Source organism: Zingiber officinale, chromosome 6B (genome assembly GCF_018446385.1).
Source record: "Zingiber officinale cultivar Zhangliang chromosome 6B, Zo_v1.1, whole genome shotgun sequence".
Classification (NCBI taxonomy): Eukaryota; Viridiplantae; Streptophyta; class Magnoliopsida; order Zingiberales; family Zingiberaceae; genus Zingiber; species Zingiber officinale.
The window spans coordinates 27,681,457-27,695,401 of record NC_055996.1 but is presented as its reverse complement, the minus strand read 5'-3'; the positions used below and the strand labels follow the sequence as shown (position 1 = coordinate 27,695,401).

Below are 13,945 nucleotides of genomic sequence, written 5' to 3'. Positions count from 1 at the left end.
TCTATGGATGATGCATACCTTAAAAGATTACCAGTTAGAATACAAAAATATAAAAACTTTAATTGATAACATAAGTTCAATAAATCTAACTAAGAATCCAATACACCACCTTAGGCAAAACCTATAAAAGTTAAGCATCACTTTGTAAGGGATCACGTAACTAAGGGTGACATTGTACTTAAGTATGTTTAGTCCAAGTCAAACCTAGCAGATATTTTCACAAAACCCTTACTTGAACTCGAGTTTAGTACACTTAGAAGAGAATTAGGAATGCGCACAATAGAGTAGATTAAAATTTATCAATTTTTTTTTCTATTTCAAAAAGTTATTATCTTTTCAAAATATTGTCTTGTTTTAAAATTCTAGGAAAATTATTTTTTAAAAAAGAACTCCCAATTTTACTAGAATTTTTAAAGATTGGAAATAGTCTAGGACTTTCCCTCTAGAAAGCATGTACCCATAGATTTCAGCCAGAGCATCTCACAAGCACACTAGGATTACCTTGCTTGTGCATGAAAAATATTTAGAATGATGTGAGATATATAGGGTACTGTCTGGACTTCACAATGCATATATATGTGCATCGACATAAGTCTGAGCAATAAATATTAAGTTAAATTGATCAAGTTAAGTTATTCATTTTAGTCAAACTAACTGGAATACTTAAACTTGATTAGCCAAGTGAAAGCTACGACCTTATGGTGAATAGCTAGTAGCTAAATGTTAGACAGTTTAATAAGGAAGGTAGATGTTTATTTTAAAAATTTTCTTTGCTTTATCCTCTCATGCTTGGACTCTAGTACCCTAAAACTCAAACCACTTTTTGGCATTAATCAAGGGGGAGTGAAAATTATTTTTCTTCTTTTGCAAAGTTTTTTTTTAAAAGCAAGTTCAGATGTTTTTAATCCAAAAAATGATGTTTTTGAAAATATGTTTCACTATGTTTTTATTATAAATAAAAGCTAAATATTTCACTATGCTTTTTAAACACTTTTTAAGCTAAGTACTTATCTATGTTTTTTTTAACGCTAAATTTTTATCAAAATACTTTTAAAGCTAAGTTTTTATCAAAATATTTTTAAACCTAAATTTTTATCAAAATATTTTTAAAGTTAAGTTTATCAAAATTCTTGTAATGCTAAGTTTTTATCAACATACTTTTAAAGTTAAGTTTTTTTTATCAAAATCTTTTTTAAAAGTTAATCTAAGCTTCTATCATATTTTTTTAAGTACTGCACTAAAGATTTATCAAATAGTTTTTTGATAAATAGATTTTGATATATGTCAAAGAGGGAGAGAAACTAGAATATTCGAAAGATAAGGAAAAAAGAAAGTTAAGTGATTAAGGGGGAGCAAACAAATTAATTTTTTTTGAATGAATCTCTTAACTTGTTCTAAATTATTGCCGTGTATTTTACTTAACTTTAAATTATGTTGTCATAATAAAAAAGGGGAGATTGTTGGTGCGGAAGTACCAGACGACCGAACCCATGTTTTGATAATGGCAAAAGATTCAAAGTTAAGGTTACTTGGTATCTAACAAGTGTGAATGAGCTTACAGGAAAGTCCTAAGTGTTCTTAGGTAAAAGTCCTAGTAGATTCTAGGTAGGTGGAAAACCCTAGGGGGAGGTAACCCTAGGTCCTAGGGGAAGGTAACCCTAGGTTCTACGGGGTGGTAACCCTAGGTCATCGAAGTCTTGGCGGGTCGAGCACTTTGAGTGAAATCCTAGAGTCGGGGACTCTTGGTGAAAATCCTGGTGGTCGCGGACCAGATGAAAGACTGGACGGGTTGGAGGTCGGACGTCCAGTAGAAAAGTCCTGAAGTCTCGGGCGCTGAGCAAAAGTCCAGTCTGTCTGGAGGACCGGTCTGACAACAGGTAAACTCTCTTGAGAGGAGTAGGTGAGGACGCGTTTCCTGGAGAGAGAATAGTAGGCGTCAATTCGACCTAGGATTTTCGGAGAAAATTTGAAAGTCAAAATCGGATAGTCTGGAGCTGTCAAAAGTTATTCTTTTATATTGCTTCATTATTTGTTATTTGTCTAACTCTGTTTTTGCAGGAGACTACACTTTTTGCAAGGTTAGATTCGACCTTGATCGATCGACCGAACGCCCAGATTGTTGATCGAACCCTCAAACAAAAGGATCAAATTTCTAGCGAGCTGATCGAGTTCGACCAAGGGATCAGTCGACCAAACATGGGGTTTAGTCGACCGAACAGTGGATAGGCGTCAACGTGGTTGAGCCGAGTTGATCGGACCAGATGAGTTGGGGATCGATCGACTGAATGGCAGGATCGGTCGACCGAACGAAGACTTTTATCTGATCAGTAGAACTTGGATGAGAAGCAGGGCCGATTCAGGCAGGATCGGTCGATCGATCCGGGAGATCAGTCAACCGATTGGAGTTGGGTCAAACCTAATCCCGAGATCAGTGGATCTAGATTAGGTCTGAGGTGGTTATAAAAAGGGGGTCTCGGCCATCACTTTAGACAACACACTCAGAACGTTCTTCTTACGTATGCACTGCTACGGAACAACTCAACAATGCTTAACTGTTGCTTCGACAATCGACGATCAACTATTTATTCTTTATTGTTAGTAAATCTTATTTTCATTATTACACTAGTCTTTGTAAAGTGTTTCTGAACTTATAGTGATTGTCCAACGTAAGCGATCAACGATCGCGGGTCTTGGAGTAGGAGTCGCTACAGGCTCCGAACCAAGTAATCAAAAGTGTTAGCAATTGTTCTCTTGTTTCTTTCTATCGTCCACTGCGTTTATTTTGTGTTTTCCAAAAAGTGATAAAGCCACGAGTGCTATTCACCCCCTCCCTCCTAGCAAGTCATTGATCTTACAGATAGGTCGAGAGGCCGACGATTTGGGAAGTCGGGAGGTTGGAAACTCGAATCGACAAGTGACATTGGCTCGATATGCTAGCAGATCGAGAGTCCTCAATCTGCCATGTGACTCCTGCATTGACTAAATCTGACCTTGTCACATGGCTCCTTTATGTGTGTCTATATAGAAAGGAATGATATGTTACTCAACTTATGCTGCACACCCTTGATACCAATATTTAGGGGTCTTCGTTGGAGATTTTCGGTGTTTTTTTTCTTCCAAAATCAGTCTTTGTTTTTGGTTAATTATTGAGTCTGAGTGAATCTGGGTATTTTAGAAATTGGTTTGAGTTGATTTGGAATTGTTTGGGGGTCTTTTCTAAGTTTTGATGTTGAGAAACTAGGTCAAGAGAAAGGATATCTTGTTCTATCCTAATACTTAATCTGTTTCTTCTAGTAAATCTCATCTATAAAGGATCTCACAGTTGAATCGCTACCCTGGTTATCTTTAAGATTTTCAGGTTGATTTCCTTCCTTAGCCTGCATAGGACTTATCTGGTCAAAATTCTACTTATTCCTTATATAGTTACTATTTACATTGAGGTTACTTAGACAAGAACTGAAGAAATTTTATAAGATTAAATTTAAAGAAAAACAAGGAAGAGCCTTCTATAACCTAGTAGAACGATTTAGTTCTTCAAAAGGAAAGCTTTTATTGAAATATGGAAAAGGCATAGGCCATCACAAACCTTACTTATCAAGGAAATTAGGCCGTAGATACTTATAAACTTACATACAAAATTACATGAAAAAAATTACATAAGCATACTTACATAAATCTAAAGCACACTTGTACACTTGTAAATATTCACTAATGCTTGTTTGGTTCTTTTTACACAATCTTGAATATATATACATAGGGGTGCTACATTGCACAACCTTGTGTGCATGTCCGCCTATGCGCTTGAGGGCACTTGCCCATATGGTAGGTGGCAGTCAACCTTGCCACGTGGGCAGGTGCCCTTAACTATGCACACGGGCACACACCAAGGGGCACGTGGCCTAACAATCTCATATATATGTATATTATATCCCAATTTTAATATGACTATAAGAGATTTTATAAAACACATCAAGATACACATCCAAGCCAAAGGCTATGATCAGTTTAAAGGGAATAATATCAAACTAGATATCATATTTTTGGAAAAATAATTGATCCTGTCTAGAATCGGGGAGGATAGTGTGCTGGAAATATGACTTCGTCATTGATCGTGAGGAGACTTCGAATGGGAGGAACCTAGTGCTGTGAGTGAACCTACGTATTAAGGAGGATAACTAGAAGCAAAAAACGTTAGTCGTCGGGACAAGGAGGGGTTCCCGGTGTTGGCACTCCGATGCTCATGTTAGACAAGCAGTGGTGGAGAAGGTGAATAACAGTAATGATGAATAATGAACTTTTATAGCAAAACCTCGTGTACCTATGTCTATAGATGGAAACCTCCTATATATTGTTACTTTCCCTCTCTGAACAAATCTCGATGCATTACTAAAATAGGGCTGACTATTATGACACTCTAACATCTTTCTTGGAATATGACCGTACTTCCCGCACTTTGTAGGGTAGAAGCTTCTTGTGTACAAATTGCATGGAGAATATTCTCCTGATTATCTGACAGCGGTTACATAAAATGCCAAAAAGGAATGTTGAGTTGGTCGACCATTAATGCGTTGTGATGATAGACTAGCTAACTCCACTCCATCGTTCTATCGGACGTTGCTCTCTGAGGGGGTCGGCTCAGCAAAAGGATGTATACCACCTTGAGGACTCAACCTCTTTGAGTACTCGGCTCAGCTTCTTTAAGGACTCGGTTCGACCTCTTTGAGGACTCGGCTCGTCCTTTAAGGACTCAACTTGACCTCTTTGAGGACTCGGAGTCCAGTCAAGTCGGGGGGGGGGGGGGGGGCCTTGGGATTCGATCAGTCGAAAGGTCTAATCGGCTAGACCATTCGGTAGAGCCATGTGATCGTGTTGGTCCCGAGTATTGTCTCCTCCTTGATTTTGACCGTCACATCAGTCAACTTTTTTAACTTTACCCCAACTTCAAGAGCCCTATCTTATTTACCGTATCAATAATTAACAACATTCACAATCATTTTAAAATCACAATCACTAATATGATCATCGAAGCACTTACTTTGAAAGGTATATATTTTCTTAAACCAAGATATTTTAACATGAGAAATTTAGTAGGATTAGAATGAATAATTAGTCTCGACAATCCCGAGACAACACTTGTACCAATAACTTCAGGATAGGAATGATAAATTATCGTTCTATCTCTCAAGATGAAGAAAGTTTATAAGACAACTTAAATCTCATGCTTAGACAAGATAATGACCCTGTTGGCATATAAAAAAAGAGAAATGATATGCGGAGTGAAAAAAAAACACGAAATCCTCAGCGAATGACTCATCCATCCTACGTGGAAAAAAAATAAAAAAGCGAGAATTCTTTTCCTCTTTCCCTTGTCGCCACTTTCTTCTCCTCGTGGAGATCTATCTCCCCTTTCTCGTGTCGCCGCCGCTCTTGTCACCTAGGGTTTACTCTACTTGCCGCTGCGACGCACGAAACCCTCCTTCGCTTTCCCCGTGAAGGTCTCTTCCCTGTGTCGCCGTCCTGCTGCCGCTGCGACGCGACCATCTCCTCCTTGGAAGAACGTAAGTGATCCCAAAGACTCCCTCGGTCTTCTCTGTCTCGTCCCTTTCCCCTTCTTTGTCTCGTCCCTTTTGTTGGCCGCCTCTGGGAGTGACGAAGTTAAACAAGGGATGAAGTCTTGTGTCGGGTTTTGCAGATGTATGCTGTGTTTTACAGATTTTTAGGAAATTTATACTGTGTTGGTAGCTTATCATTTATCTTCTTTCTGCTCTGTATCAGTTGTTCATGTGACTAGCTTATCATGTCGCAACTTAATCTTTACCAAATTGTTTCCATATCGACGCTGATTTGCTGGCAATTCTTTGTCTTGTATTTATTTGCCTTTGTTTTTTCCTTGCTATGATTTACTTCTGCTCTGTATCAGGTTGTACCCATGTCATTTCTTTGTGACTATGGTCAGATTTAATGACTAGCTTACAGATTTAGTGACCATATCTTCTTATACAGAGTGATCACATTTTTTTTCCATGGTATCACAGAGCATATGTTATTAGAGAAATGAAACTAGAAATTGCTGATATGGTCAGATTTGTTGATATTCATATGTTATTAGAGAAATGATATGTTATGCATCACTTTACCAGCTGATTTTTCGTTTACTAATAACTTGTTTGTTTGAATTTAGGTTGTAAAATTGTTATGGAGCAAGAACTATTAATTGAGGGTGATTTCCAAGTATTGGGTGATTCGTCAAGCTCAAATGGAGTTGATATTCCACAAATTGGGATGTGTTTTTCAGCTGAAGAAGAAGTTCGTGATTTTTACAAATCCTATGCACAAGGTCTTGGTTTTGGTATTTCAAAGTTGGGTTCCAAAAAAGGAGATGATGGTCAGCTGAAGTATTTTTCGTTCGGATGCTCTAAAAATGGTAAGACTGCACCTAGGGTGAAAAATTCCTTTTATCCTAGACCTTGTAGCAAAACAGATTGCAAGGCAAGAATTAATATTACAATTCAGAATGATGGATTATGTGTCATTACTAGTATTCAACTTGAACACAATCATGCATTAAGTCCAAGGAAGTCAAGACATTTTAGATGTAATAAAGTCTTAGATTCCCAAACTAAGAGGAAATTAGAGTTGAATGATCAAGCGGGAATAACTTTGAGTAAGAGTTTTCATTCTTTTGTTGTTGAAGCTGGTGGCTATGAAAATTTGCCGTTTGATGAGAGAAAGTGTAGAAATTATGTGGCTGAAGCACGAAGATTAAGGCTTGGGAATGGTGATGCAGAAGCCTTGAATAATTACTTTTGTCATATGCAAAGTAGAAATTCAAATTTCTTTTATGTGATTGATGTAGATGAAGATTCTCGCATAAGAAATATATTTTGGGTTGATGCAAGATCTAGGGCTGCATATGATTCTTTTTCTGATGTCATTACATTTGATACTACATATCTTACAAATAGTTATGATATGCCATTTGCTCCATTTGTTGGAGTAAATCATCATGGTGAATCCATATTACTTGGCTGTGGTTTGATATCTAAAGAAGATTCTGAAACTTTCATTTGGTTATTTAAATCATGGTTGACATGCATGAGAGGACGAGCTCCACGAGCTATTATTACGGATCAATGCAAAGCCATGGAAATTGTAATTCTTGAGGTATTTCCAGACTCGCATCATCGTTTATGTCTTTGGCATATTATGAAAAAACTTCCAGCCAAGTTTAGTAGTCATGCCAACTATAAGTTGATAAAGAGGAACTTGAAAAATATTGTTTACAATTCTATGACATCTGAAGAATGTGATAGCAACTGGAAAAAATTGATCGAAGACTTTAACTTGGAGAAAAATGATTGGCTGAATTCTTTATATGAAATTCGTCATAAGTGGATGCCTGTATATGTGAAAGATAAATTTTGGGCAGGGATGTCGACAAGTCAAAGAAGTGAAAGTATGAATGCATTTTTTGATGATTATGTTCATTCGAAAACAACTTTGAAGCAGTTTATTGAACAATATGACAACACTTTGAAAAGCAAGATTGAAAAGGAAGATAATTCTGATTTTGCATCTTTTAATTCAATCATTCCAGTTATTAGTGGCAATCCAATTGAAAAGCAGTTTCAAAGTGTTTACACTAACAAAATATTCAAGTTGTTTCAAGATGAACTGCGAGGTTTGATGTTTTGTAACACTTCATTTGTGAAGCAAGAAGGGGCAACACTCTTTTTTGAGGTGATGGAAACTATATATGGGAAAGAGGGAGCAACTCCAAAAAATATTTCTTTTTGGGTACAATATAATGAGTTACAATGTCAAATAAAGTATTTGTGTCGTCTCTTTGAGTTTCGTGGAATTATGTGTAGACATATAATATCTGTTCTGGTGAAAAGAAATGTCACTATAGTTCCAGAAAATTATATATTGGAACGATGGCGCAAACATTAAACGTGGATATCAAGGAATCACTAATATTTATGATGATTCTTGTCATCATGCAGAGGAACGACAAAGATATAATAATCTTCAACCATTGTTACAGGAAGTGGGGCAGCTTGGGTCAAAAACTGATGAAAGGTGCATTGTTTTAACAGGCATTTTGAAAGAAGCAAAAAAAAAAATTATGGATATAAATACTGGTGATTCATTGGATGGTTATTAGGACAGCAATAAAATACATGAGGAATCAAGATATGAAAGCAAACAATTTCACAGTCCTCTAAAAGTAAGGTCTCGTGGACGTCCACCGACGAAACGAAAACAATCCAAAATTGAGCAAATTGTGAAAAAGGCGAAGACAAAGTCTCAGAAAAAGGTTTGTTTGTATATTTGGTGAAATTTTCTTTTGGTGCTATGTTTTGGTGATAATTTATTTTACTTTTTTTATTTGTTAATATTGAATATAAGTACATCTGTCTACAGAGTTCTACAGTTGATAAAAAGCAAGATGAATTATCAAATTTGAATTCTCTATATATGATCGATGATCAGTCCAGCCAAAATGTAAGTTAGACACATAATTTTTTTTTAATTTAGAATTTATCATTTTACATTTCATTTGTATATACGGGTACTATTTTTAGAATTTAGAATGTAAGTTAGAATTCTCTATATATGATCGATGATCAATCCAGTCCAGTTGATCATATTTGTTGTTCTTTTTGGTAACGTACATGTATCATTTTGGAAATAATATGATGTTAAAACCATGGAGTCCACGAGTACTATTTTTCCAGCTACCTTTTATCATAAAGTTCTTAGTTCTAGCTACTTTTTTTCCAGCTACCTTTTTCCAGTTATAATTGATACTACTTGTTGTTCTTTTTGGTGATGTAGATGTATCATTTTGAAAATAATATGATGTTAAAATGATTTTGTACTATTTTTCCAGCTACCTTTTATCAGAAAGTTCTTAGTTCCAACTACTTTTTTCCAGCTACAATTGATAATACTTGTTGTTCTTAGTTCTGGATTTCTATTTAGACCTAAATAAAGTCTTGCATTTTGTTTGATTGCTCTTTTCATAATCCTCAGCTATGTTAATTCAAGTTGTGCAAGTCTCTAAGATTTTGATTTGTTTATATGCAAACTTGTTTTAAGCTGAATTTATCAAATATTTCTTTTATACTGTCTGACTTTCTTGACCTTTTCTGATTCCTTCATTACTGGAACAATTTCATAGGTTATAGGGCATCTGGCAGAACACCTCTCAGCTGGGAGACAAGGAAGATTATAATGTTGGCCTTCTCAAGGGTTCTAAGGCTTATGTTGGCACTTGTACTGGGTTCTTTTTTAATTGAAGATTGTAATGCAATTGAATATTGTAATGCAAAAGCCAATTAGTACTGGGTTCTAAAGTTTTAATGTAATGCACTTCAGTCTTTACTGGGTTCTAAAGTTTTAATGTAATGCACTTCAGTAAAAGACATTATGTTGTTGATTTAGTTATTTTTGGACTCTTTATGCAAAAACCAAGTAGTGTAACCAGCATTTGGAATTATTTATGGATTAATTTGTGTTTTTGAGACGAACCTGATTTATTTGAGTATCGTATTTAAATGTAAAGGACAAACGATCCATAGCCTTCCGGACCGATCAGGACACCCCCTGATCGGTCTGGGATTATGCTGATCGGTCTGTGGACCGATCAGCTTATGGGTGGATCGGTCCACAGACCGATCCCCTATCACTCTGAATCCCATCGCATCCCATCGCTTCTTACTGATCGGTCACCAGACCGATCAGATAACCCATAGATTGCTTCTGTGTGGTTACTGATCGGTCACGAGACCGATCAGATAATCCACAGATTGCTTCTGTGTGATTACTGATCGGTCACGAGATCGATCAGATAACTAAGGTATCACTGGATCGGTCGACAGACCGATCCAGTCAACCAAAGTATCACTGGACCGGTCAACAGACCGATCCAATGTCGACCTTGGTTGAAACCGTAACAAGGTAGCAGATGTGGCATACAGGGAGACAGATAACTAACAAGTGTTAGCAAAGAGTAAATTTTATGTGATTTCCTTTAAGCTTCCAATGAAATGCTAAGCATTGAGAAGCGGTCTGTAGACCGATCAGATACAGACCGATCAGATAGCGATGGATTCAGAGAACAATAGGCTGATCGGTCTGTGGACCGATCCACCTATAGGCTGATCGGTCTACTGACCGATCAGGCTTAGAAACCAACGTGAGTTGGGGATCGGTCTGGGGACCGATCAGCCTAGGGCCTGATCGGTCCCATGACCGATCAGAGACCTTGAGGACCGATCAGGGTGGAGCCTGATCGGTCCAGGCCTAGTGTTCTCCGTATTGATTTTTTTTATTTCTTTTTTTTTCCATGTAAGAAGTGCTAAGTCATTCGCTGAGGCTTTCGTGTTTTTTTTTCACTCCACGTAGGAAGTGCTGAGTCATTCGCTGAGGCTTTCGCGCTTGGAACAAAACATCTAAAACTAAGACAAAAGTAAAAAAAATTAAATGAGTACTGAGGGATATCACGATATGTATATATGTCAAATCAAATGGAGTACTAGGTTTCTTTAGAGATTTAGATGAATATGTATATAAGTCATTTGAAGCAGTCATTCATCTAATCGAAAACGGTTGGGTTCCATAATCAAATAAAACATTAAAATCAAACACTATGAAAAAAAAAAATTTACTAGAGATTCATGCAAATTAAATCGTCGATTTGAAAATAATATTATCTTTTGATGTGTAAAATTCTTTTGTATATTTAGACAGTCTGATCGATCTTAACATGATAGTATGTTCATGTTTTTGACAGGAGACCTGCTTTTTCTCCTCCCTTGACACCCTCACCTCCCGGCCCCACCTATGTTTTGACATTTATACCCCTTATTCACTCCACGTTTTTTTTCTTCACATTTATATTTCTTTTTAATCAGTTTTTTTATTAAAATTTTTTTAACTGTTTTATTTTTTAATTAGTTTTTTATCATTTTTTTTTATCAATTTTATTCTTTTTAAATAGTTTTTTATTATATATTTATCATGGTAAATAATATTTATTTAATTTTAAAAATAGTATAATTTTTTAATATTTTATTTATTTTTTAATTATATATTTTCACATTCCACGCACTCTCTTCCCGTTTCATCATATTATTTACCTTTATACTATTTTTTTATTTTTTATTAAGTATTTTTTCGATAAGAATATCACATTTGTAATCTGAAATCAGATTATATGTCCGTAATTTTCTCTGTCCCCCTGTTCTACTCGTCGCCTCCAGTCCACTACCGACGACTTCTGGTCGTCGTCCCGATCAAAACTATACCCTAGGGGGAAGGTAAACCAAGGGAGATCGCCATCGACACGATCGACATCGGTATTCGACCGAATCTGAGTAGGGACTCAGATCGATGGTGAAGGAAAGTCTGCTCAGATCCGGCCAAATTTTGACGTTGATCGCGCCAATGCGACCTCACTACGTTCACCTTCTCCCTAGGATATAATTTTAATCAAGACGACAACCGAGGGCCTCCGACGATGCCGCCGACGGTGGGCTAAGGCGACGAGTGGAAACAAGAACAGGTGATATTGGAATAGAGGATTCGATCTCTTGTAATCTTTTATTTTTTTAATAGTAAATTTTAGAGGTTATTATTTATAAAAAATTTAAAAGTAAAATAGGGATAAAAAATAAAAAAAAATTGATGAAAAAATAATAAACAAAATTTATTAAAAAAATAAAACTAAAGAAGTAAATAAAATTGGAAAAAAATTAAAGAAGTAAATAAAATTAGAAAAAAAAAAACTTGTTATTTAAAGAAGAAGGGATAAAAAGATCATTTAATAGAGGAGAGAGGAGGTGGGCTGTCAAGGTGGGAAAAGTAATTTACTTCTTACAGTATCCCTACAAACACGGTGCCCGTCTCACGAACACAATCACATAATCGTGATATATCTTACGTGTAGTGCTAGTGTTATATATATATATATATATATATATATATATATAAAACACGATTATATCTTACCTGTAGTGCTAGTGTTATATATATATATATATATATATATATATATATATATATATATATATATATAAAAGAAATTTCTGAGCCAAATTATTACACACCCTTAACAACTGAATGATGAAATGACATTTCTCTCTCGTCCCCCTATTTAAAGACCCATAACGCTCTTGCTCTCTTGGCCGCTCTCGTCTTCCCCCGTTTCCACATTAGCCAAACACGAGTTCATGAGGACGATGATCGACTTGGGTAGCCATCGAGGCACCGGCCTCTACATCATCGATACCGCCACCGACGTCGATTGCACCAAGGATGTCCGCCTCGGCCGCCGCTTCTTCCGCAGCCTCATCGAGCGCGTCGTCCCCTGCTGCGCCGTCCTCCCCATCTCCAACACTTCGTCCGACGACTCCGAATCCGACAACAACTCCACTACCAATAATATAATCACTTCCGCTCCCGCCGCAGCCGCCGCCACTACCACCGTCACCGGCACTTTCTTCGGCCACCGCCGCGGCCGCCTCCGGTTCTGCGTCCACGACCACCCCGCCGCCGCCTCCTCGCCGCTGCTGCTGATGGAGTTCACGGTGCCCACGGCGTACCTCGCGCGGGAGATGCAGCACGGCCTGCTGCGCGTCGCCCTGGAGAGCGGCGGCGGCGGCCGCCGCGGGCCGCTGCTCGGCGCGCCGGTGTGGACGATGTACTGCAACGGGCGGAAGGTGGGGTTCGCGATCCGGAGGCGGGCGACAGAGTCCGACGCGGAGGTGTTCAGGATGATGCGCTCGGTCTCTGCCGGCACCGGGGTTCTGCCTTCCCCCGCCGCCGCCGCCACGGGCGAGGCAGGGGAGCTGCTCTACCTGAGGGCCAGCTTCGAGCGAGTCATCGGCTCAACAGACTCGGAGTCGTTCCACATGATCGACCCGGCGGGGGAAAGCGGAGCACAGCAGCTCAGCATCTTTCTCTTCAGAACTCGATTTCAATAGAAATTCGATCATATAAATAATCAAGTTAATTTCCGTAAATAAACTCGTAACGTCTTCTTCGAATTATACATAATCTGTCATCGTCGATCGACGTACGGGCGGGGTGGGAAGGCAAACGGATACATATTATTTATTTGTAACTTTATTTTGTTGATTTTGGGATTTAATTCGGACATTTATTCTTCTGAATAAGAATCTCAATTGGTTTCCATCGTGTAGTTTCAGTCCGCCACCTGTCGATCGATGTCCACACGAGCAAATAATTTTCCATCTTACTTTAAAGTGTCTGGAAAACACATTGGGACTGAACAAATCCTACTTCTCACACGTAGATTCTTTGTCAGTGGATGTTGGATGCGCACCAAATTTTATATTTATAAAAAATGAGCTTATTTTTTAAATACCTTTCTTTTTTAAAATATATAAAAAAATAAAAAAATCTTCAATTTATTGATGTTTTCTATCAATACCTCGTAATAATATTAAGAAGTAGAGAAAAGGACCGAAGGAGGATATTCGGAGTGTCAGGGAGGGTATGGTATTGGGCACTCAGGCTCGGAAGCGTGTAATAGTCAGCGTCTGGGACTCGAGTTTAGAAAGATATGGTGCTCTGAATTTGAGATTTGAGCTCGGGGAAATTTGGAATGAGGCGGATGAAGATTTAATCTGAAAGATAATTGTTTAGAAAGGAGCGGCGGACAAATAAGACGATCAAGGATGACGAACGTTGTTACGACAAAATAATATTTTTTTAATACTTATAATTACCGATCCTTATATTCTCCGCTTTGTTTCTTTTTCATAAGATTAAAAGTTCTTTTGCACGTATTATGCCATAAAATATGGTCCACAATCATTGATAATATAAAGTAATCTTTCAAGATCTAGATAGTGAAATAAAACTCTTACGGTCCAACCTTAAGTAAACAGAGCGTGGTGATGTCAAATCCTTA

The 13,945-nt window shown here is 37.5% G+C and overlaps 1 protein-coding gene across 1 annotated transcript; it reads left to right on the top strand.

Annotated features, from left to right (window-relative positions):
* Positions 1 to 12,198: 12,198 nt before the first annotated feature.
* Positions 12,199 to 13,158, top strand: LOC121990035 (protein MIZU-KUSSEI 1-like). The gene has a single exon (XM_042544299.1). The coding sequence runs from the start codon at positions 12,240 to 12,242 to the stop codon at positions 12,990 to 12,992; it is 753 nt and encodes a 250-aa protein (XP_042400233.1). The 5' UTR covers positions 12,199 to 12,239; the 3' UTR covers positions 12,993 to 13,158.
* Positions 13,159 to 13,945: the final 787 nt, after the last annotated feature.

Excerpts from the sequence above, each read along its gene's own strand:
- LOC121990035 (XM_042544299.1), top strand. The coding sequence starts at position 12,240 with ATGAGGACGATGATCGACTTGGGTAGCCATCGAGGCACCGGCCTCTAC.